The sequence below is a fragment of the Artemia franciscana genome, chromosome 14 (genome assembly GCF_032884065.1).
Source record: "Artemia franciscana chromosome 14, ASM3288406v1, whole genome shotgun sequence".
Classification (NCBI taxonomy): Eukaryota; Metazoa; Arthropoda; class Branchiopoda; order Anostraca; family Artemiidae; genus Artemia; species Artemia franciscana.
This window is the reverse complement of record NC_088876.1, coordinates 19,917,916-19,942,573: the sequence shown is the minus strand read 5'-3', so window position 1 is coordinate 19,942,573 and position 24,658 is coordinate 19,917,916. Positions and strand designations below refer to the sequence as shown.

The 24,658-nt window shown below is 35.1% G+C and overlaps 1 protein-coding gene across 6 annotated transcripts in view; it reads right to left on the bottom strand.

Annotated features, from left to right (window-relative positions):
• Window positions 1-24,658, bottom strand: part of LOC136035425 (beta-alanine transporter-like) — a 112,397-nt gene that overhangs the window by 55,188 nt on the left and 32,551 nt on the right. For all 6 annotated transcript variants that reach the window (XM_065717222.1, XM_065717218.1, XM_065717221.1 and 3 more), the window contains 4 exons: window positions 22,066-22,267; window positions 8,948-9,051; window positions 4,284-4,438; window positions 1,373-1,541 (listed from right to left, as the gene is read on the bottom strand). In XM_065717222.1, the coding sequence (XP_065573294.1) occupies window positions 1,373-1,541; window positions 4,284-4,438; window positions 8,948-9,051; window positions 22,066-22,267 (630 nt within the window). The remainder of the gene's footprint in view (window positions 1-1,372; window positions 1,542-4,283; window positions 4,439-8,947; window positions 9,052-22,065; window positions 22,268-24,658) is intronic.

Sequence of the window (24,658 nt, the reverse complement as noted above, 5' to 3'; positions counted from 1 at the left end):
CCCTTTCATATACGGAGTATATGAAATCTCCTCCCAAAGAGATTTAAGAGATTTATTTAATCTCCCAAAGAGATGATATCTACTCTTATCTGCTTGTTATGACAGCTGATGCGTTATTTTATTTTCTAAGTCCAGCACTGAGGATGAAGAATAGTATCACAAGAGACACCCAAACTTTAATTGTCTTATTGTTAAAAATTGTTTATTGAATAAAAATTAAAACTGGATAAAAATTATCCAGTTATTGTTTAAACTAGAGCTTAATCTTTGCTCCTTTCTTACTATAGTTTTAGAGCATTGGCCTAGGGCAACTTTCCAAGGTCGAAAAATATTTTTTTTTAACCAAGACAAGTTGGCTTTTTTCTGATACGGATGAGCAGTTTATCAAATTATATGATATTAGTGCTTCAAACACGTACAGATTTTGTCATAAGATAATCTATTTTAAGAATTCGTGGGGTTAACAACTCTATTTTTAAGGTACATTTTTGAAAAATAAAAATAAAATGATATTAAAAATCAGCTTAGTCATGAATTGGTATAAAAAGCAGTTAAATCCTGACTTTGTGTAAAAACGGGCTATATATAACTAAAAGAGCAAAGTGAGTGAGTAGATCCTCCAGCATATGTCCTCCCATCAGTAGCATACAATCTTTTTTGGTGAGATGTAGACATGTCACCAAAATATGAATATATTTCATTATAGGACCAGTATGGACCCTTGGTCACTGAGAAACCGACCATCCCTCAAGGCATATACAAAGGTTTTTTTTGGAGGGCACAATAATGAAAATTCTAGGAGGCGCCCAAATTTTATTCGATAACATGACTTAGAAATGCCTATATACTCAAGAAAACTGAGAATGGAGGTGGTAGGTGCATCAAGACCTTCCAAGGTACATCCCTGCATCTTCCTACCTTTGCAAATTTTATTAAAAGGTAGACATTTAGAACATTGTTTCAACTAGGCTTATGCAGGCTTATGTAGGCTTATGTTTATGTTTGAACTAGGCTAGGCTTATAGGCTTATTCTCAGTCAGTAGAATTGGTGGCAAAACGTGGGCCGTGGTCCCTCCAACCCAATCCAAAAAGGTCCTCCATCCAAAAAGTAACACAATTTGATTGGGTGTTGGTAAATAGAGAATGAAATTAATTTTAAGCAGGAAAAACTAATTTTGAGACTATCTTTAAGGAGCGTTTTATCAATTCTTCTTTTTAAGGAACCGCTGGTTGCTGCAACACTTGACATTGCCCAGGTGAATTAAATCTAATTGTATGTTTTATTTTCTCACTATGCTCAGATTTGACAAAAAGGTTATGGTAAGGCTACTTACAAACCACATTGAAAATCAATTAAGAAAAATGAGCTTACCACCAATATGAGAAGAAGATGAAGAAAGGCAAGCAAGTAGTTAAAGACATATAACGCCAGTCCCGAACTGACCAAACCACAAAAGAAAGAAGAACAAGACATATTGAATAGACGACATTGGCCAGCAAAGTAACATGTGTTCTCCATGAGGGTCCCACTAGTTCAATCGCTAAAAGCAAAAATTTAAATGCACAATGCCTTAGTCAGAAGATATTCAAAATTTAAACATAGTTTTCTTGATTTTACGTTTATTAGCACAATATAGAATCTTGATATACCGACTTTTGCTTGCAGCAAGCGTTTACAGGCTGAAGAGTGTTTTAGAAAAACCAGTCACGTGGCTGATAATCTTTATGGGCCAACGCACAAAGTTAATCAAGAAATGTGGGTCTAGGGACCTAGATACAACCTATCAAGATTGTATTAAAGCTGCGGAGACTCAGCCTTTTTTCCCTCGTAGTTTACCTTCTTTTGTTTGGTAATGATTCCTAAATAATAATTTTTTTTATACGGATATAGAAAACATATTATATCTATAGAAATAGAATATGTTTTAGAATGATTATGTGTTTTAAAGTGTATTACTAGCTTTTCTAACGAGATTCATAAGATCCTCTGCAGTCTGCAAACCGAGATTATAATTTTGGAAGCTACAGTGATGATAGTAGTCAAATATGGCTCTGAAGCATGGGCGCTCCGAAAAGTGGATTTGGTAGACTTTTTCCAGAGAAATTACCTACGGATTGTTCTCGGTACCCGGCTGACTGACTGTATTTCAAACACTAGGCTCTAAGAAAAGTATGGTTCGATCCTGCTTTCTAGGGCTATAATGAGAGAAAGGTTGAGATGGCTAGGGCAGGTTCTGCGGATGAAGGATGACAGATTGCCGGAAAGTTTCCTTTTCGGCCAACCGTTTAGAGCTAAACGGAAAGCAGGTTGTCCGCGGTTGGGGTGGGAGGATGTTATAAAGAAAAATTTAAAAAAAATAGTAATTTCCTGGGAGGGTGTAAAGAGGAAGGCTCTGAATAAATTGGGATGGAGAAGGACCGTGCATAGCTGTGTTAGCCTCAGGAGGTTCTGTTCTGCGGTGAGTTATTATTAGTAGTAGTAGTTTGCATTTAAATTAAAAAGTTGCTTTAATTTTTCTTGCTTTTCAATTCCTTTTTAGTAAAAAGTTGACTATTAAAAGTCCATATAAATGCTATAAAATCATTGGATAAAATCATAGGATGCTTAAATCATTAGCACAATCTAAGTCCAGGATAGTTTTCCCTCCCCATTTGATTCTGTGGTCTCCCATTGCCTTTCCTGTGCTCCTTAAGACGAAGTCCGTCGAAATAATCCATATAAAGAACACAACCCTGCTTTACTCCTAATTTAATGCAAAACCAGCTGCTAATCTCATTTCCTACCTTAACCGTAGCAGTGTTATTCTCGTACATAGCACTAATCACTTTAATATATTTGCCTGGTATACCATACAAGGATAATACCTTTGCCAAAGTTCTTCTATCAACAGAATCAAACGCCTGCTCATAATCTATAAAACTGAAGACCAAAAGTGTTTGATAACTCAAGCACTTCTCAGTCATTAACCTAAGAGTAAAAAATTGGTTGTCACATCCTCTGCCTTTTCTAAAACCATACTGTTTTTCTCTTATAACTTTGTCTACAGTATCTCTCTTTAAAACAAAACAACAAAAATTTTCCCTTTTTTATTCGGCATTCTTTTTTAAAGACTGAAATGAAAGCATTGTGGCGTCAAGACACAGAAACTCGTTCTTAAATAGTTAGAAAATATGTCATGAATACTTGACACTTTCATTTTTAGTCTTAAATATTTGTCAATTTTTTGGGTAGTAGAAAAAAAACGTAGCTGCTTTATTTGGATAAAAAGCAATGTTCCAGTAATTTAATGAATTAATTTTTATTTTACTCTTTTTAATCCTTTTAGGACAGAAAATCAGTCTTGTCCCATTTCACAATAACACAGGTCTCATAATAGCGCTTGTAGAGATTGTAAAAGCGAGATCACATCTACATTTCCCTCATAATATATAAAACTATAGCTGATTGCATATGCTGAATGTAATACATCCCATGTACACAGGTTTTAAACTATCGGAAGATTTAAACCTTGATCTTCACAACAGATGAAGTTAAATGAAAGCACAAATGAAGTTAAATGAAACGGCCAAAGCCGCAAATATAACAAGCTGTAGTTTTACTTTGCTTCAATTAAGGGCTGACAAAACGTCCAGCACTGTTTGGCCCAAAATCTACGCTTTTGAGCATGGAGACTATGTGCTCGATTTAGAATTAGTCTAATTGGTATATACAAATTAAATTCGATCGATAAAGAAATGACTTATCCTAGAAGAATTAATTCAGATAACACAGACAGTTGAGGTTTGATGTTTTCTAGCATTAATTTTAATTTTTTAGGACTCAAAATTCCAAATAAAAGGTATTTATATTCGTCCTTATATTGCGCCAAAAACACCATACAAAAGGGTAATTCACAATAAAGATACGAAATACGCACCAAAGAATACTGAGTGCTTATTGGGTTCAAACGTTCTTTTTTAATCGATTTGGCTTCTGAAGAGCTCCCATATACTCAATTATATACTGATATACCCATATACTGATGTACTCAATTCATATTATAGGTTATAATCAACTAGCATAATAAAGCCAAAAAACATGAAAAATAACAAACATAATATCCGAGTGTATTTTCATATATTACTTGTATAAAAAAATTACACATTAGATTCACCAAGAGGGCACAAAAATACCATACGCAGAACAGATGTGTAAGATCCTAAAACAAGAAATATAAGGCACCGTCAAAGGTTCGACTTAGCGGTGCGAAAGCATCTTACCTAAGACAAATGGATGGACTTACCTAAAACGAAAGGTGTTCCCATAATAGCTGGTACGGTAAAGCCCACACCAACACGGAAAATGACCCATGACCAAAATTCTGGAGCTATTGCGGTCAAAATGCCAAAAACGGATTGAATCACCAAGTAGATAAAAAAGGCAGGCCGTCGACCGATACTAAAATATAAAAAGAAATGTGCTATAGACATCTTGTCTTCTGTTATATTAACATGAAACTTGGGACTCTGTCAGGGGTATTAAATTCGAAAGTATAATCAGCTAGCCATAGAGGAGGGTTAACATTTCAAATTCTCCATTTTGGATATCCAATAGTTGGCGCGCTCAGGTGGCAGAATAATTTTTTTCAAAGAAGTTTAAGCATAGCATGCCAAATATAGGCAGCACCGATTTAGTTTCTGGCAATTAAACATTTCTATCAGAAAAAAATTAATCAATTGTGCAGGAAAAAGTCTAAAAAAAATTCCTCGCCTATTTGTTTACACAGTACTGATCCCGACCTCTCTTCTCTTAAAAGGGCACTCAGCAAAATAATTTAGCAGAAACATTTGGATTCAGCGAAACAAATCTAAAAAATATGGACTAATTCTCAAGAAGACGTCGCTACTAATGCGGCTGGCTCTGGTCCGCCTAACAAGGGTTGGTAACCTTGTATGGGGAGCTTCAGTAGAGTACCAGGCAACCAGGCCCCCTCCTGCCCCATACCCTTTTTCACTACCCCCCCCACAACCTCCCTTGACACCCAATAAAAATGTCAGATAATCATTTGTTTGAAATAGTTCAAATGTTCAACAACTATGCCTCCAGGAATGACAAGACCCCACAGCCTCTTAGGACAGTGTGCGCCAATTGTACAAGTTGTCCATGGCTTACATATAGGTTTCATACTAGAAAAAGGAAGCATATTTGATCCTGGATGTCTGATTAGCTCGAAAATTACAGAGATCGTTTTCTGGACCAAGAAAATCGTACATTTTATTGAGAGTATAGGGATTGCTATTAGGGGGCCCGAAACTATCCCCAATAAATTTTTATTTCTGATTAGTTGTACTTTAAACAAGCTCATACGGATCATTTAATGATGTTGAGATTTCCAGAGTTTTCGAAGAGCATACTCTGGAAACAAAACGCAAACCTAAGTACCTCAAAAGACACTGTGTGCCCCTGATTTTTGAAATTATTTCCATCTATACAAGAGCTAAGAACTCATATGGCACTTGTGACGAGGCTGGAAGAGCCAAGAGCTCATATGGCATGAGCTCTAGCAAGATTCTAAGAATCAATAGATTGATTAAAAAGGAAAATCAGAGGCTTAATGTCGGTCGGGATTTAAAATAAGAGCTCTGAGACACGAGATCCTTCTAAATATCAAAATTCATTAAGATCCGATCACCCACTCGCAAGTTACCTCATTTTTTGTAATTTTCCTCTACCTTCAACCCCTCAGATGGTCAAATCGGGGAAAACTACTTTATCAAGTCAATTTGTGCCAGTCCCTGACAAGCCTATCAATTTTCATCGTCCTAGCACGTCAGGAAGCGGCAAACTCGCCAAAGCACTGGGACCCACCTAACTCCTTCAAAAAGAGCGAATCAAATCTGGTTACGTCAATCACGTATCTACGACATTTGCTTATTCTACCCATCAAGTTCCATCCCGATCTTTCCACTCTAAGCGTTTTCCAAGATTTCTAGTTTCCCCCTCCAACTCCCCCCAATGTCACCGCATCCAGTCAGGATTTAAAATAAAAGCTCTGAGACATGATTTCCTTCTAAATGTCAAATTTTATTAAGATCCGATTACCCGTTCGTATGTTAAAAATACCTTTTTTCTAATTATTCCAAAAAAACCGTCCCCCCCCCCCACAGATGGTCAAATCGGGGGAACGACTATTTCTAATTTAACCGGGTCTGGTCCCTAATACGCCTGACAAATTTCATCGTCCTAGCTTATCTGGAAGTGCCTAAACTAGCAAAACCGGGACAGACAGACCGACAGAATTTGCGATCGCTATATGTCACTTGGTTAATACCAAGTGCCATAAAAGTGTTGAGAATGACTAAAAGGATCGGGAATTTAACTTTGAGAGAACATTGGTGAGAGGTTAGGGTCATTTAGATTTTAAATTTTGACTTGAGGGGGGGGGGGTAAATCAAAAGACACCATGTGTATCCACTTCATCGAAATAGTACGTTTACAATATATCAAGGAAGGCTTAGGCGAAGGAGTAGAAACATTCAGGTACTGTTAGATAAAGAGAGGGGGAAGGGCGGGGCAAGGGAAATTTTGATTTAGAGCAAGGGAGGGGGAAGGGGCTAGGCAATTCTTGTCTCCCATCCAGGCAAAAATAGTGTGTTTGCACCATAAGCTCTTATAGGACTTAGCTCTTATAACTTATAAACGGTTAAGTAGCTACAAAAATCAAAAGGCAATATGTTGCCATGTCTTCAAAATGGCACATCTGTAAGAGCTCACGAGCGGCTTTTGAGGTTTGAATCCAAGGAGTTAAGCTTGTGAGGGAAAGACACCAGAGATTCTTCACCATGCCCCCATGAATAAAAAATATCATCCTTAAAACGAACCCAAAATTCAGGTTTACAAAAACTTTGCGAAATAGTCCTTTCTTCAAGGTCTTCCAAGAAGAATCTCTGGGGTCTTTCCTTCACTTGCTTAATTCTTTGAGTCCGAAACTCAAATTTACTCAAGTAGATAGGCGTCTTCCTTTCTTGGATGTTCTGGTGCACCGAAATGATACATGTTTCAAGTTAGGGGTCTATAGAAAACCTACACACAGGGACCGTTACTTAAATTATTCTTCTAATCATTCTCCTGCGATTAAAAGAGGAATGGTCACTTCTCTAGTTGATAGAGCATTGCAGGTTTGTTCACCACATTTCCTGGATTCAGGATTCAACCACCTTAGGGATCTTTCATTTTGGAATGGTTATCCAATTAGTTTAATAAATTCTGTAATTGAAAAACGTATTAAAAAGTTATCAGATAGTGACACGGTAAACACAAATCAAAGGGAAAATTCTATGTATCTTGGTCTCCCGTGCTTAAAAGGGGTGTCAGGACACATTTCTAAAGATCTAAGGAAAAATAACATTTACGCTTATTATAGACCCAGTAAAACTATCGCTTCCTGAAGTTGCCAAGGTAAAGACCCTATCCCGAAAGTTGAAAACTCTGGTGTCAACAGAATTCAATACTCGTGTGGTCTTTGGTACATAGAAAGAACTGACCAACGACTTACAGATAGATTAACTCAGTACTCTACCTCAACTAATAACACCCTTAAAAAACAAAAAAAAAACTGAAAATTTTGACTCCACCCTTGCAGAACACATCTGTGATTACCGGCACATACTATTTTATTTAACCAAGTTAGCTTAATTTCACATGACAAAGGTATTGTCGACATTACAGAGAAGCTGTTGAAATTTTTAAATACCAACAATTAGGTATAGCTTTGAACAGAGATTCCGGTGATTTAAGAATAAATAAGTCATATTTCCGTTTTCTCAAAAGAGAAGCCGATACTTTAGTAATACTTGAAATTAACCTTGAACTACCTTCCCAACCATATAATTTAACACGTTAATAGCCCCTTAGATCTCAAAGGGTGTCTTTAACTTATTTAATCACTAGTTCGTTTTGTTTTGAGTGAATGAATTTTTTATTATTTTATTTCTCAGTTTTAATTCTTATAATTTTTAGCTTTTATTGAATTTAATTTATCCTTTAATTTTTTCATTTTTTTTCACACTGACTTTCTGCGCTTGTTTTGTTGGTTTTCTTCACCATTTTCCTTGAATATATTATTTTATTCACGCTGAAGAAGAGAGGCTATTGTTTTTCGAAATATTCGGTTTGTGTGTTTTTTCAGCGTTCTCGTTTGGCCTAAAAAAACCATTTTTGATCGATTTCTTTTCTTTATGTTATAAAGAAAGGCCAATATGGATTAAGAAATTATCTTGTTCCACAGGGAATTATTTGTTACGAGACAGTTACTTAAAAAACATTTTAAATTTTATATGCTACTGGCAAGCGTTCGCTCTTTACTAGATTTAAGCAAATACTGAAATCATGAACAAATAAAAATATTATTTGCAACATAAATACTTTTATTTGCAGTATTTTTCTATTGGTTCATTACTGTATCTATAGTTGGCAGCCTCTGGGTTACTATGCGATGGTGCACAAATGCTTCTAGTTCTTTTACTTCCCAAATTACAATTGGTTATTCTCTTTTGACTCATCGGACGATAAATCACTGCAATAATTGACATTATTATCTTCATTATTAGTATTTTGCGTATCAAATTCCATGAAGAGGGATTGACTCACACGTCCCAAGCATACCCAGCCCAAGCATGTATACGACAATTTATGCCAAATATATCTATTTTTCAAATGGCACTTTATTTAAGTCATCCAACACACACACTGAATTCATTTTGAAATTATTTTTTCTTAATCCTCAGCACTTTCTGTCCTCAGCACTTTGGTGCTCAGGAGGACAGAAAGGACCTCATCTTTTTTTAAAATCAAATTCAAAGCTGTTAGCTCAAGGGTGGAAAATCAACACTAAGGGTGAAAAGTTTTGAACAGAAACAAAACAGAAGGTAATTAATGGATAACAAAGTAAAATTTATGAATGCTGACCCGTCTTGTATATATCCGAAAATCCAGTTTCCAATAAGACCACTTGCACCAAAAATGACCAGCGCCAACGTGGGGTAAAAGTTTAGGTCGCATACTATTTGCCACTAAAAAAGAAAACATGGTGATATTTTTTTTTCCGTCCAGTTAATAAATGACTAGCGCAACAGAAAATGAACATAGTTTAACATCTATTACCCAGCCAACATCAAACATTAACGTGTACACGAATATTTTTTATTATAGCTCAACACATGCAATTTTGCTCTACAGTATAAATATACATACATACATACATCTATATATATATATATATATATATATATATATATATATATATATATATATATATATATATATATATATATATATATATATATACTAGCTGTTGGGGAGGCGCTTCGCGACCCCCCCCCCAAGCCCCCACGCGCGCGTAAGTCGTTACGCACCATATTAGTTACGCGCCATTGTAGTTGTGTCCCTGTGTCCCACCTGTGAATATATATATATATATATATATATATATATATATATATATATATATATATATATATATATATATATATATATATATGTTCTTAACTACGTAAAACTTGCAAATATACAACATTCTTTGCTGTCTCATTGTCTGTACATACAAATAGATTGTCAGGTTTACCGACTCTTGAACATGCAACTTGAGTCTTTCGATTTTGCGACAATGTATACTAATTTATCACTCAATTTAGTGTTAGATAATTTAAAAACTGTTATAAAGAAATCTTTCCTCTTATCTAGTAAAAGGTTCTTAAAAATAGACAGTTATAATAAAAAAGCCATATGGACAAACTGCTTTAATACTACAGTTAACTTGAGATGTTACAGCTTGGATATGATTTTTGAGTTATTGGAATTTGTTTTATACAATACTTATATAAGATTTGGGGGTGATTTGTACAGGCAAATTATGGGAATTCCCATGGGGGGGAATGCCAGCCCATTTATAGCTGACTTGTTTTTAAGTCAATTAGAATATAAATATATGATGGATAAGAATAATCCAATTAATTTAAAACATGCTTTGTCAAATAATAAAAGATATTTAGATGATATTTTGGTCTTAAATTGTAAGGATTTCATTGATATTTCTAAAAATATATATCCATCAGAGCTTATTCTTGAGCCTAGTCATGGCGCTGGTCATGAAGATCATTTCTTAGATTTAAATATTAATATTTGTGATAATAATAAATTAAGTTTTAAAATGTATAATAAAACGGATGATTTTGATTTTGAAGTGATTAGTTTCCCATTCCCTGAAAGTAATATACACTCAAATATCACATGTTCAGCGTTTTTCTCACAGTTACTTCGTTATGCAAGGATTTGTAGTAATTATATTGATTTTAAAAATAGATGTAAAATCTTAAGCCAAAAATTGATATCAAGAGGTTTTTCTGCAAATAAATTAACTTGGCAATTTAAAAAATTTAGTTTTCATTATAACGAACTTTTAAATAAATATCAAAAGAATTATCTAGAAATACTTAAAGAAATTTTTGACTAATTTCGGAGGTTCGAGAAATGTTGTCACAGCGCCATTTATTTTGAATTGTGTTTCTATTTGAGCGGAATTTTTAAAAAATTAGCCACATGGTAAAGATGAATTATATAATTGTTTAGTTCATTCAGGTTTTTTGCAATGTGTTAATATTTGTGATTTGGTAAAATTTATAATATTTAGTTTACCTATTGTTGCTAAAGGGAGGGATATATTAACAGGATAAGCTTGTTTTGGTTTTACTTGGTTGTTTTACATTTGCTGTTTTTTTCATAGACATGTATTTTGGGGGTGATACCTGACGCGGGGATGCCATGGATATTCTGTGGTAGCCACAACACTGTGCTGGGTAGAGAATTTAGAGTGGCGAAACCCTATATAGGCCAGTGTATTCTCCTGATGAGCCCTTATGTTGGGTGTTGCCTCTGAATTATTTGTCTATATTATTTTTTCTATGGTTTGGTAAATGACGACTTATACTTATTGACGACATGACTGCCTGTCCATGGATTATTCTTTATGGTTGATTGTGTGTGGCTATGCTGTTTGACCTATGTGATTGTATGGATGAGTAGGGTTAAGGCCTCATTCAAGTGCTGGTCTATAATAATCACTAATTTAGGAAAACAGTCTTCCTTTTCTCCTTCTGTCTCCTTTTTTTTTTTTTTTTTTTTTTTTTTTTTTTTTTTTTTTTTTTTTTTTTTTTTTTTTTTTTTTTTTTTTTTTTTTTTTTTGTGTGTGTTTGTGCTGTAGCATTGGTGATTTCTCTTTTCATGATATAATTCTCCATGGAAAAAACAATCCATATTCAGATCTATACCTCATTATTCTAATGATTGCCCTTGAGCTTTGTTGATGGTGATTGCTAATCAAACATTCCCTGTGTCCCCATCGTCATTTATATATCCCCCTGTGCCCCCCGGTGTCCCCGTTGTAGTTGTGTCCCTGTGTCCCAGTCGTCATTTATAGTCGACATACATGACGTCAGTCGACACACAAACATGACGTCAGTCAACACACACGTCCTAGTCGTCATTTGTGTCCCGGTGTCCCAGTCTGTAATTTCTCTTTGAGTGTCCCGGTCGTCATTTATATTCCCTGTGTCCCGGTCTGTTTATACATTCGTTTTTGAATTGGTATACGGTGAAATAAATTTTTTTTCCCTTTTTTTCTTTTTGTTTTTTTTTTTTTGGTTTTTGCCTTTTTTTAGCTTTTTAGTATTTTTTCTTTTTTCTTTTTAGTTTTTTTTGTAGTTTTTACCTTTTTTAGTTTTTTTTACTTTTATTTTTTTTTAGTTTTCTTTTTCTCCTTTATTTGTCAGTTTTTTCCTTTTTTTAGTTTTTTTTTTCTTTTTCAGTTTTTAGCTTTTTTAGTTATATATATATATATATATATATATATATATATATATATATATATATATATATATATATATATATATATATATACTAGCTGTTGGGGTGGCGCGAAGCGCCACCCCAACACCTAGTTGGTGGGGCGCTTCGCGCCCCCCAAGCCCCCCCGCGCGCGTAAGTCGTTACGCGCCATATTAGTTACGCGCCATTGTAGCTGTGTCCCTGTGTCCCACCTGTGAATAGAGATAGATATAAATATATATTTTTAACTACGTAAAACATGCGAATATACAACATTCTTCGCTGTCCCATTGTCTGTGCATATAAATAGCATTTATATTCCCTGTGTCCCGGTCGTCATTTGTGTCCTGGTGTCACAGTTTGTAATTTCTCTTTGAGTGTCCCGGTCGTCATTTATATTCCCTGTGTCCCAGTGTCCCGGTCGTCATTTGTGTCCCGGTGTCCCGGTCTGTAATTTCTATTCAAACAATCCCTGTGTCTCAGTCGTCAATTATATATCCCGCCTGTGCCCCCGGCGTCCCCGTTGTAGTTGTGTCCCTGTGTGCCGGTCGTCATTTATATTCCCAGTCGTGATTTGTGTCCGGGTGTCCCAGTCTGTAATTTTTCTTTGAGGTTCCCGGTCGTCATTTATATTCCCTCTGTGTCGGTCGTCATTTGTGTCCCGGTCTGTAATTTATCTTTGAGTGTTTTTTCTTTTTAGTTTTTTTTAGTTTTTTACATTTTTTCAGTTTTTTTTTCTTCGTTATTTTTCAGCGTCACTATGAAGTACATATCGCCGAACCTTTGTTTTTTAACTTAAATCTGGTAGGCATTGATGACCTTATCCAAGTCAAAATCCCAAACTCAATCATCATCGCTATCATTTTCAGTTTTGATATGTTTTGACTCTCGCTTTCCAGGTGGATTTTCATCTAACTGCGCGGTTTTGCGTTCTTTAGCCGCAAGCCTGTTTTCTTGCTGTTCTTGTGATTCCTCGGCACGCTTTCTTTTCTTACTTTCTCTATCAGCTGCAAGCCTGTTTTCTTGCTGTTCTTGTGATTCCTCGGCACGCTTTCTTTTCTTACTTTCCCTATCAGCAGCAAGTTTTTTGGCATAGACTCTTTGAGCAGCTTCCTCGGCTGTTGCCATTGTAGGTTCTTCAGTCATTTTACAATTAAACATTTTTCCGTGAACGCATGTCTTAAATATCTTTAATGACGTCACCGTCATAGCAAAAATGACGACAACTAACTTCATGACGTCAGTCGACACAGAAACATGACGTCACCTGACAGACAGACACACAGACAACTTATATATATATATATATATATATATATATATATATATATATATATATATATATATATATATATATATATATATATGCATACATAACTTGTTGTAGCACAGTGGATTGGTGCTCTGCTTGGCAATACAGGGCCCAGGGTTCGATCCCCGCCGCAGCAAGGTTGGGCGACAAACTTGTTACTTGTTCCTGTAAAAACACCCAGCAACTGAAACATCGATTCGATGCCCTATGCGCCAGCAATGGCTCTGGAGGATCTTTATCTTTATTTTTTTTTTGCATACATAAGAATAATTGTTTGTTGCTGTAAAAACCTGAATATTCATAAATCCTGAGTTTTACCAACCAATTCTAGCACTTATCACCTGAAAGACGAAGCTTTTGGGAGTTCCCCAAAAATATGCTTCGATTTTAGATTTCAATTAAACAATTTCAAGACCGTAACCGGCATAACCGGAGGGGGTCTATTAACGGGTTTAAACCCCTTCCCCAAAAATTTTTGTCTGACCCGTAAAAACGTAGCAATAATGCATATAAACAAATCTTCGATGCATTTTTTCAAGTTATTTTACTTCCTCTCCCCGGAAAAATACCTACCCCCCTCGAACAAAAATCCTCGATACGCCCTTAAACAATAATGTAACTTCAAAATTTGCAGACACTTGAAACAAAAGAATAAGTAATAAAAGTATCGGTGATGCTACCCATCTCACGTAAATACTTCCTCAGTTTCAGCTGCCTAACTTCGTTCGACCTAACTTCGTATTATCCCGCAAGGCAAGGGTGCCATCGAGCTCATTTCTCAAATTAAAGTGTTTCATAGATCTGTCCGAAAATACATTTTTATGGACTAGTTCATTTCCTTATCGCTGGCAATTACGAATTAGGATAATTCTATACAATTTTATTAGCATAATTCCACACATAACTAGAAATATTGAATTTTCTCCAATAAGACAACTTTGCAAGAAGCGTCACAGTGAAGTTAAAACTTAGGCTAAAAACTCAAGATGAGCAACAATTAACCGATCAAGAGGGGTTGTACCATCTCCTCGACTCCCACGAACCATAACAGGATATGATACAATATTTAGTTTGAAAAACTACAACTCAAATCAACTATTTTTTAACACAGCAGGGAGCATTACACTCTTTTGCACTCCCCGATGGGCTGAGCAGACGAGAGCTCCCTTAAATATTTTGCTACAATTTGATCTTGTCAAATTTTAATGGTTCTTTACTTTTACAAATCAAAATTATTTCAATCATTTATTCTGTTATTAAAAAAAACAATGTGAAAAAAAAAATAATAGAAGTTAGTGCGTATATAAGGAGACGGAGCGTTCGTCTCCTCCTCAATACCTCGCCTTTTACGCTAAAGTATTTTTAGTGATTTCGACCATTTATTCTACGGCTTTTGTGATTCAGGGGTCATTCTTAAACAACCGGGACAAAATTCAAGTTTTAGTGTAAAGAGCAAGGTGTTAATGAGGGGGCAAACCCCCTTATATACGTAATAAAAATATACAAATATAGAAGTTTATTACGTAAGTTAATTCGTTAATCTTCTATAAAAAAAGGAAAAAAACTAGAAAAAAAACTAAAAAGAGGTAAAAAATTCAAAAATAAACTAAAAAGAAAAACTAAAAACAAAACTAATAAAAACTAAAAAACAAGAAAAAAGTAAAAAAAAGAAAAACTTAAAAAAAGAAAAAAAACTAGAAAGAAAAAAACTGAAAAAGAAAAAACTAAAAAAAGAAAAAACTAAAAAAGAAAATAACTAAAAAAAGAAAAAACTAAAAAAACTAGAAAAAAACTAAAAAGAAAAAATTAAAAAATTAAAAACCAAAAAAAGTAAAAATCTAAAAAAAAAACTAAAAAGAAAAAAAGAAAAATTAAAAAAACTAAAAAAAAAAGAAGAACTAAAAAAATAAAAAAAAAATAAAAAACTAAAAAAAGAGAAAAAAACAAGAAAAAACTAAAAAAAGAAAAAACTAAAAAAACTAAAAAGACAAAAAAAAAGACAAAAATAAAAAAAAACTAAAAAAAACAACTAAAAACAATGTAAAAAAAGGAAAATAGCTAAAAAAGAAAAAAATAAAAAAAGAAAAAAGAAAAAAAAGAAAAAAGAAAAAACTAAAAAAGAAAATACTAAAAAAAGTAAAACTAAAAAAATATGAAAAAAAGCAAAACTAAGAAAAAAACAAAAAAGAAAAAAGCTAAAAAAAGACAAAAACTTAAAAAAAAGAAAAAAGTAAAATCAAACTTAAAACGAAAAATCACGGTCCCGGTCTTTACGCCAACTCCCCGGTCTTTACGCTAAAGCTTGGCTCCCTGTCACAACTCTACTTTGTAAAACAATAAAAAGAACTTTAGCGTAAAGAGCGAGGCGTTGAAGAGGGGACAACCTTTTTCATATACGGAATAATATATGTTCTTTTTAAGTTTTAATGTCGCTCCTTACTTGCAGTTAAAAAAAAACTTGTTTTTTTTTAATTTAATTTCTGGACGTTTTGAATTAATACATGTTTTGATTTTGGCTCACCACACATGAGTATTTAAAACGAAATTTGCATATTAATTTTTTTTGGCAACATGGCTTTCTCATAGTTTTGATCGGACGATTTTGAAAAAAAAGGGGTGGGGGAGGAGGCCTAGTTTCCCTCCAATTTTTGGTTACTTAAAAATACAACTAGAACTTTAAATTTTTCTTACGAACGTTCTTATTAGTAATTAATATACCTAACTTACGAATTAACTAACGTAACGAACTTCTATATTTATGTATTTTTATTACGTATATGAGGGGGTTCATCCCCTCGTCAATACCCCACTCTTTATACTAAAGCTTGAATTTCGTCCCAGCTCTTTAAGAATGACCCCTGAATCACTACAAAGGCCGTAGAATAAATAGTTGAAATTACTAAAAATACTTTAGCGGAAAGAGCAAGGTATTGTGGAGGAGACGAACCCCATTATATACATAATATTTTCTGTTCGTTTTAAGTTTTAATGCTGCTCTTACTTCCAGTTGAAAAGTCTTCTTTTTTTATTTATTTTCTCATTGTTTTTTTTTAAATAATGCTAGAAAATCCTGCACCCCCTTCATAGAAATTCTCTTCCCTCATGATAAATTCATCCGTGGAAAGATCCTCCCATGTAGACCCCTCCCCTTGACCCAAAAAGGGCAAAAAATGAGCGTGGGAGGGGGCCTAGGAGCCCTCAAATTGTTTGGTCACTTAAAAAGAGCACTAGAATTTTTAATTTCCGTTATAGTGACCCCTCTTGCAACATTCTAGGACCACTGGGTGTATACGAACACCCCCGGGAAAAAAAAAAAAAAAAAAAAACAAATGAATACGCATCCGTGATCTGTCTTCTGGCAAAAATACAAAATTCCACATTTTTGTAGATAGGAGCTTGAAACTTCTACAGTAGGATTCTCTGATAAACTGAATCTGATGTTGTGATTTTGTTAAGATTCTATGACTTTCAGGGGTGTTTCCCCCTATTTTATAAAATAAGGCAATTTTTTTAGGCTCATAACTTTTAATGGGTAACACTAAACTCGATAAAACTTATATATTTAAAGTCATCATAAAAATACGATTCTTTTGATGAAACTATTGGAATCAAAATTCCGTTTTTTAGAGCTTCGGTTACTATTGAGCCGGTTCGCTCCTTACTAAAATTCATTACCACGAACTGTTTGATTTTGTCGCATAAAAAGAGCCAAAATGCCATCAAGTGAAAAGCCCGATATAGCCAAATGATTAAGAATTATAGAAAAGAAATATCTTTAGCCTCTCGGTCTCGATTCCAAACGGTTTCGCATTCGTTAGCAATGATTAGTCCATACAAAATTCACGGATTGAATTACAAAGTCACGGTAGCATTTTACGAATTGATTAGGCAAAAAAGGAAAAATTAATGCAACTAAATTCTATAATTAAAAGTCAATTTTTTTCCTTTTTTTTGGGGGGGGACCAGGCAAAGAAGAGAGTAAGCGATTATTATCAAAACTCTGGTTTTTGTTTACAAAATAAGCTATTACATAACATATCTTGGGACTTCTTATCTTTATATAGGTTTTTCTACAGACGCAGATTTTCATTTTGGGTACCCTGAGTTATAGTAAGTTCTTCCAGCCTTTGCACTTGGCAGTGATACCAATTAGGGGGGGGGGTAAGAGCCCTATAGATTTAAAGATACCTTACCCTTTGTATCATTGTTTTAACAAAAACTAAATGTAGAGAAATTACACAAACAAAGCTTCATCTTGTGCGAATCAGGGTGTGAAATATGCATTAGAGGGAAATTTTTGAGGGTGAGAACACAACCGACAGAGATGAATCTCCATCATTTTTATTTGGGGGGGGGGGGTAAGAGGGGTTCATATCCAGATAGTCATGGGCTGTAAAATATTTTTTCCAAATTATTGGGAGCGTAAGCTTTAATTACAATTGATTTCATGGCGCTTTGATTCCACCTTAAATGAGTGCCTAATAAGGCGTTCCGGCACTAAAGAATTTACCGCTGTTTTACTAAACAAGGTAATAGCAATTAAAACATTTAACTTGTAAGTGTGTTCTGAGTACTAAAATTAAAAGTCTGATTTTTAGTTAATGCTTGTTTTATGCAGAAGCATCCCCATAGCCGACAAATTGCAGTGAAAAGCGATATCCGGTTGAAAATGTCAACCACTTGACACGTTAGCATGTGACGTGACAGCACCTGACAAGGGGGAATTAGCTCACTAAAAAGCAATTTCTAATTATATTTGCTTTTAATTAACAAAAGTTCCAATTAAAGCAATTGAGCAATCACGAATGGCAAACAGATAAGAAATGTTTAATGAGACTGATTGTCTAAATGACAGATATCCTCAGATTTACAATCTGAGCTTTTCAAATTTAAAGTTGGCTTCAACAAACTATGGAAAAAAATAAGCTATTAACATAAATTTCTCAGAGGACACAGGGCACGTTTAGGATAATCATAAAATGGCATACACATTTAGAATCAAACACTTCGTGGTAACGAACTGTAAGTAAAGAATGACCCAGCTCAACAGTAACTAAGAATCTAGAAAACGGAATTTTGATACCAATAGATATATCAAAAGAATTAGCTTTTTACGTTGATTTCTAATATATAAGCTTCATTTAGTTTAGTTTTACCCATCAAAGGTTACGAGCCAGACGATATTTGCCTGATTTCGCCCTATAAGTCATAGAATCTTGTGTTGTTTCTATAAGTCATAGAGACCATGCCATCAGATTCAGCGTATCAGAGAACTCTACTGTCGAGGTTTCAAGTTCCTACTTGCAAAAATGTTGAATTTTGTATTTTTTGCTAGAAAAAAGATCACGGATGCGTTTTTATTTGTTGTTGTTTTTTTTTCCAGGGGTGATCATATCGACCCAGTAGTCCTAAAATATTATGAGAGGGCTCATTGAAACTGAAATTAAAATTCATAATGCCCTTTTTAAGAGACTAAAGAGGCAACTAGGTCCCTTCCCACGCTCCTTTTTCCTAAAATTGTCCGATCAAAATTTTGAGACACCCCTGCTGTTCAGCATAGTTGAAAAGTCAAGTAACTACGTCTTTGGAAATATCATGACCCCCACAGCCCCCGAGGAAAGGTCTTTAAGTTACAAAGTTTGTCTATTGTTTACATACGGTATTTGTTATGGGGAAGTATGCATACATTTTTGGGTGGGGGGGGGCAAATTTATCGCTGATGGGATTTTCTATAGGGATAATCTTCCATGGCGAGGAGAGATTTCAGGGGTCGAATTTTTCAGGGGAAATTTTACACTGGAGGAAATAGTAGTATCCCGTTATGGAGTTTAAGGGCAGCCCTGTCCCAATGTGGAATTCGAGACATCGGGTTTGTCGAGCATCTGGTATCACGTAATCATTTCCTGTTTATAAGGTAATTTATGATCTCCTCTTTCGTAGTGCTATTGTGAGACCAAGAGGCACACCATCAGGCGGTCTCGCTATCCTATCGCGATTCCCTTGCAAGCTATTAGCAGAGACTGATTACTTTATTGCCGCTAAGCTTGAAAATCATATATCAATTAATGTTTATCTGCCTACAAATTATAATAACGAACAGTTTGATTCATGGTTTGCATCTGCCTGCAAGCTTCTGGGCAGGTTTCTTAAAAAAGTTGGCTCTAAACCTGTTATAATCAGCGGGGATTTTAATGTAGATATAACTAACACAGTGTCTCCCGCGATCACATATCTTTTGGGGCTGCGTTCCTCTCGACTATTGTGTATGGCCTAAGAGTGACAACTTTTCATACATTGGGCTGCTTTCCTCAACTTCCAACTTGGACCATGTTGTTGCTTCGTTTGGCACGAGGTCAAAGTTTTAAAAGAAGGATTCTATTCTGAACACCATCCTATCTCTACTTGCCGTTACTCTTCCCCAACAGTGGCTCAAAATACAGAATCGAATTGGTTTTCCTGCAAGGATGACTGTGGTCGCCTGAGAGATGGCTTAGTACATGACTTGAGGCTCTGTACGAAACTGAAATTTAATAAGGAACTGAAAAACCATAAGTTAACGCTGATCCACAAATATCTAATTCGTATTGATGAAGACCCCTCCAAACTCTGGAAGTATATCAAGCCTAAAAGAGCCCAGAGTGCTAGTGTGCCTGAGAAAAAGTGGGTTGAATATTTCGCGAGGGAGTTCAGTGCCCTCAACAAAAGCGTAAAGGAAAATCAACTTGACCTTGTTCTTTCAAATAAGGCGAAACCTTCCCTGTTTGTGTCGCTAAGTTCTGTTCACTCTTTGATTCCGAAATTAAAGAAAAAATATACCTCAGGTGTTTCTATTTCAGCAAGGCACCTGCAAGTTGCAGGTTGTTTAATCGATCAAAATTTAGCACTACTCATTTCAGACGATCCTTGTCTGTGGTGGTGTCCCTTTGCAATTTTGTATCAGACAAATAAATTACATCCTTAAAAAGGGCAAAAAAGACGCTTCTTTGTGCAGGTCTTATCGCCCCATTACCGTCTAATGTGCTACTTTCAAACTCATAGAGTCTTTTTTAATAAGACGTTTAAGAAAATTGTTCCGCCCCTCTTCTCGTAGGTCTGGGTACCAGCAAGGCTTAGATAGAGAGCATGCTCTCTTTCTGCTTATAAATGTGCTGAAGGATATTGAAGAAAGAGGTGGTTTCTTCGTCTTGTGTGCACTCGATGTTGCAAGAGCTTTTGACTCAAGTATATTTTCGCATGTTTTGCTTGAGGCCCAATTAAAAGGTGTTGATGCTGCGATAATTACTTGTTTAAGATACATCTATAGAAATCTAAAGGCTCGAATTAAAGATGGTAGTCAAATATTTCCGATTCTGAAAGGTATACGCCAAGGAGCTTTGACTTCTCCAATTTTGTTTAATAATTGTGTTACCGGTGCTCGAAATAAGTTGAACTGCACATTTATCTTCAAAGGAGTTGGTCTTTCGTTAGTTACGTTTGCGGATGACTTTCTAAGCCATTCCTGCACTTTTCAGGTATGCTCTTCAATTAATGAGTTTCTCCAAGAAGAGCATGAACACATTAGTTTGAAGTTTAATACTGATAAAACAGTTGTTCTACCATTCAACTATAAAGGGAATAGAAATTCAATAAGTGTATCCGGCTCTGAGGTTCATTTCGCTTGCAGCCTTACTTACCTGGGCATACCTATTGGAGCAAACCTGAAAGAAACTATAAACATGGCAATAAAAATAACACAAGTAAGATCCAACCTGTGTATGCCTCCTTTGCTTCAAATGTTTCGTATCTGAGTAGAGTTCACCGTTCTCAGTTATATAATAGCCTAACAGTTCCTCACTTACTTACCCTTGCTCCTGTTTGGCCTTTTCTTATTCCTATCTTTGCTCATTTCTGTTTGTCCCTTGTTTGTAGTAGTCAAAGTGTGTTTTTATTTCTGTTGTTTCTTTTTTGTCTTTTTGTGGGCTTTCTACCCAGTTTTTTTGTGATGGGATACAAATAAAATGACGGTGACGATGAACATTCCCACACGAAAAACCATAGAATCACAACACAAGTCAAAATAATTAGTACACACACCATTACATTACTGAATAATGTTGTGGCATTCAACAGCACAAATTGATTTCATAGATGTCACGTTTAAAAGTGAGTAAATATGACATGAGTAAAAGTAAAGTGAGTAAAATATGACATGAGCTGTCTTATTCAAGAAACTGTAGAACTCGTGTTCATCTAGTAATTTATAGAGGTCACGATAAACAAGAATTTATTTTTCGCATTTAATTCTTTAGGATAAAAATTTGTTTCTAAAATAGTAGACCGAAAACATCGTCATGGAACTTTCACAGGGGGAAGGGGGCAAAAGGCTACCCTTGGAATTTTCCTCTTTGGATATGGTTACGGTTTTTAATGTTTTCTTGTTTCTCAGGAGGGTTCACCCCTCCTGGCAGTACCCTATAGTAGACTAAATATAAAGTTATCAATAGAGTAGTGCCAGATTACAGATAAAGATTCCAGATACAGTGTGACAGTATCTTAATCTTGTCGTCATTTATTTACTCGTTTAATCTGATCTCTCCGTTACTACCAGATGATTTCTCTGGGGAGAGGTGATAAAAACTATTAAGGTTACACTTTTAGATAAAAGGTTTTCTACAAAAATATACAATATTTTATTAGATATTCGAAACTAAATAAAAGAGACTAGTGGCCATCTTAGGATAAAGTGCAATGAATCAAAGAAAGAGCGTTGTCTTTATGTCTCTTGTCAATCTGTCCCACAAAATCATCCATTCTCATAAGGTCAGCTTTGAAACCTGTTTACCTCCACTGTCAGCATTGCTTGAAATTACCAACTAATCTTAAAATGAATATAGAAAAATCCGATATCACATACCTCAGAAATAATAGAAGATTCACCGCTATTAACTTGAAACTGATGTCCATTGCTACATGGAACTCTAAGCACATCTGTTTCTGGCACTAGATCATTTAGTGAACCCCCTGCTGCTAAAGATTCTGCAATTTCCGAATAATTTCTAAGAAACTGATGGCATTGGTTATACTTAGGCCTTCCATGTTGGATTTGATAAGGAATACTGAAAAATATAAATAATGTACTATAAATAATGTTACTATTATCACAGCAAAAATGGTTAGTGAATGAATACATTGGCATAAAAACAAAACTTCATCTTTTTATCCCATTATTGGTCTTTTATAAAATCAATGAAAATGTTTCTATTATCCTGAGCTACAACTCGGTAGATCGTCATCATATAGGCATGCCCAGTAATTCCGAGAGAATAGCTGCCGTTCACCACGGACTAGGAAAATAAATAACAAGAAATATGAAAAATGACATCAGAACAAGGCAAGCCGTTAAAAATCGAAAAGTTATCCAAGAAGAAATAAATACTAATAAGACAAATATAACAAAGTTCATCTGACTCTTTGGGTCAAAACATTCAGTCTGATTTTCAGCTTTTCAAAGGGTATACAAAAGACATTGATTGGCGCTGCTTTAAAGCACTGGTTATGAGCGCGTCACATGCGTTAGTAAGTAAGTAGGTGAAAATATAACATTACTAATGGACAACATTTCTAAAATAATGGTTAAGTATTAGATTAACGACGACATATAATGGGCTATTTCTAAAATTCTAAGTGTCATTTTATAACCATAGCTACAGCATTTAAAATCTGCCTCCTCCAATCCATTCTGTTTTGCGATATTCATATCTAAGGACAGCAGTTACGCCAATTGTTGGAGGGGGCGAAATTTATTTTTAAAATCTAGGGAGGGGGAATATTTTTTGTTATTTGGGATTTCAAGTGAATGTTTTACCATTTCAATATTCTGCTTCTGTATCCAACGTTAAAACCAAGGAAAACACATATCATCTTAAATCGTTGCTTATCTGTCAAGGTTATTAAACTCACTATTCGTCCATGGATATTGATGTACAACTAGGGGTGTATCCAGGATTTTTGTTGGGGAGGTGTTTTTCCTGGGGGGGTGCACAAAATCAAAAAACGCATCGAAAATTTATTATATATGCATTTTTGTTACGTTTTTAAGATTCAGACAAATATTTCGGGGTGGGGGGGTTTAAACCCTGTACCGCCTTGTGTACAGCTGGTTGATGTCGGCTGTGAGTTTTTGCAATTACAGTTTTTCACAATCAGAAAAAAAACAGAAGATCTTTTCATTTATTCAGCAAAAAAAATTATCAAAAATTATAACAATTTTATATAATTCACTAAACCCTGAAATTACCGCAAGTATAATTGGAAAGCAATGATTCAGAGATGTAGTGAAAATGAGATAGAAAATAATTCTATCTAAAACACTTATCTGTTGTTTGAACTTAAACTTCGCATGACGACATCACAGTCAGTATCGAAACTGAATGATAAAGGAATGATAAAAGATCACGACAAAGGGAAATGAGGAATAATAAGCCACCTCCCCACAAACTTGAGGAATGGTTACATGGCTCATCCCACATGATGCAGAATAATTTACAAATCATTCAAATACCGCTGATATAATGAATCAGACAAAAGATACAAAGACAAGTGTTTGAAGACAACACTGAAAACAAATCAACGTTGATATAGGCTTATCAAACCAATAGTATTCCATTTAAACATTCTGCTTCTCACATTGGCCCCATTTTTAGAAAATAAATGACATTTTTTACTGAAAACAGTTTTAACAAATATCTTACTTCTTAGGCCTTTTTTATGGCACTTGGTATTAACCAAGTGACATATAGCGATCGCAAATTCTGTGGGTCTGTCCCACTTTTGCTACTTTAGGCACTTCCGGGTAAGCTAGGACGATGAAATTTGGCAGGCGTATCAGGAACCAGACTAGATTAAATTAGAAATTGTCATTTCCCCGATTCGACCATTTGGAGGGAAAAGGGGGGACGGTTAAATCGGAAAAATAGAAAAAGGTGGTATTTTTAACTTACGAACAAGTGATCGGATCTTAATGAAATTTGATGATGGGAAGGATATTGTGTCTCAGAGCTCTTATTTCAAATCCCGACCGGATCAGGTGACATTGGGGGGAGTTGGGGTGGGGAAACCTAAAATCTTGGTAAACGCTTAGAGCCGAGGGATCGGGATGAAATTTGGTGGGAAAAATAGTCACAAGTCCCAGATACTTGATTGACATAACCGGAACGGATCCGCTCTCTTTGAGGGAGTTGGGGGGGGGGGGGTAATTCTAAAAAATTAGAAAAATGAGGTATTTAAACTTACGAAGGAGTAATCAGATCTTAATGAAATTTGATGTTTGGAAGGAGATCGTGTCTCAGAACTCTTAGTTGAAATTCCGACTGGATCCGGTAACATTGGGGGGAGTTGGGGGGGATCAGCCTAAAATTTTGGAAAACACGTAGAGTGGAGGAATCGGGATGAAACTTGGTGGGAAAATAAGCACAAGTCCTAGATACGTGATTAACATAACTGGAATG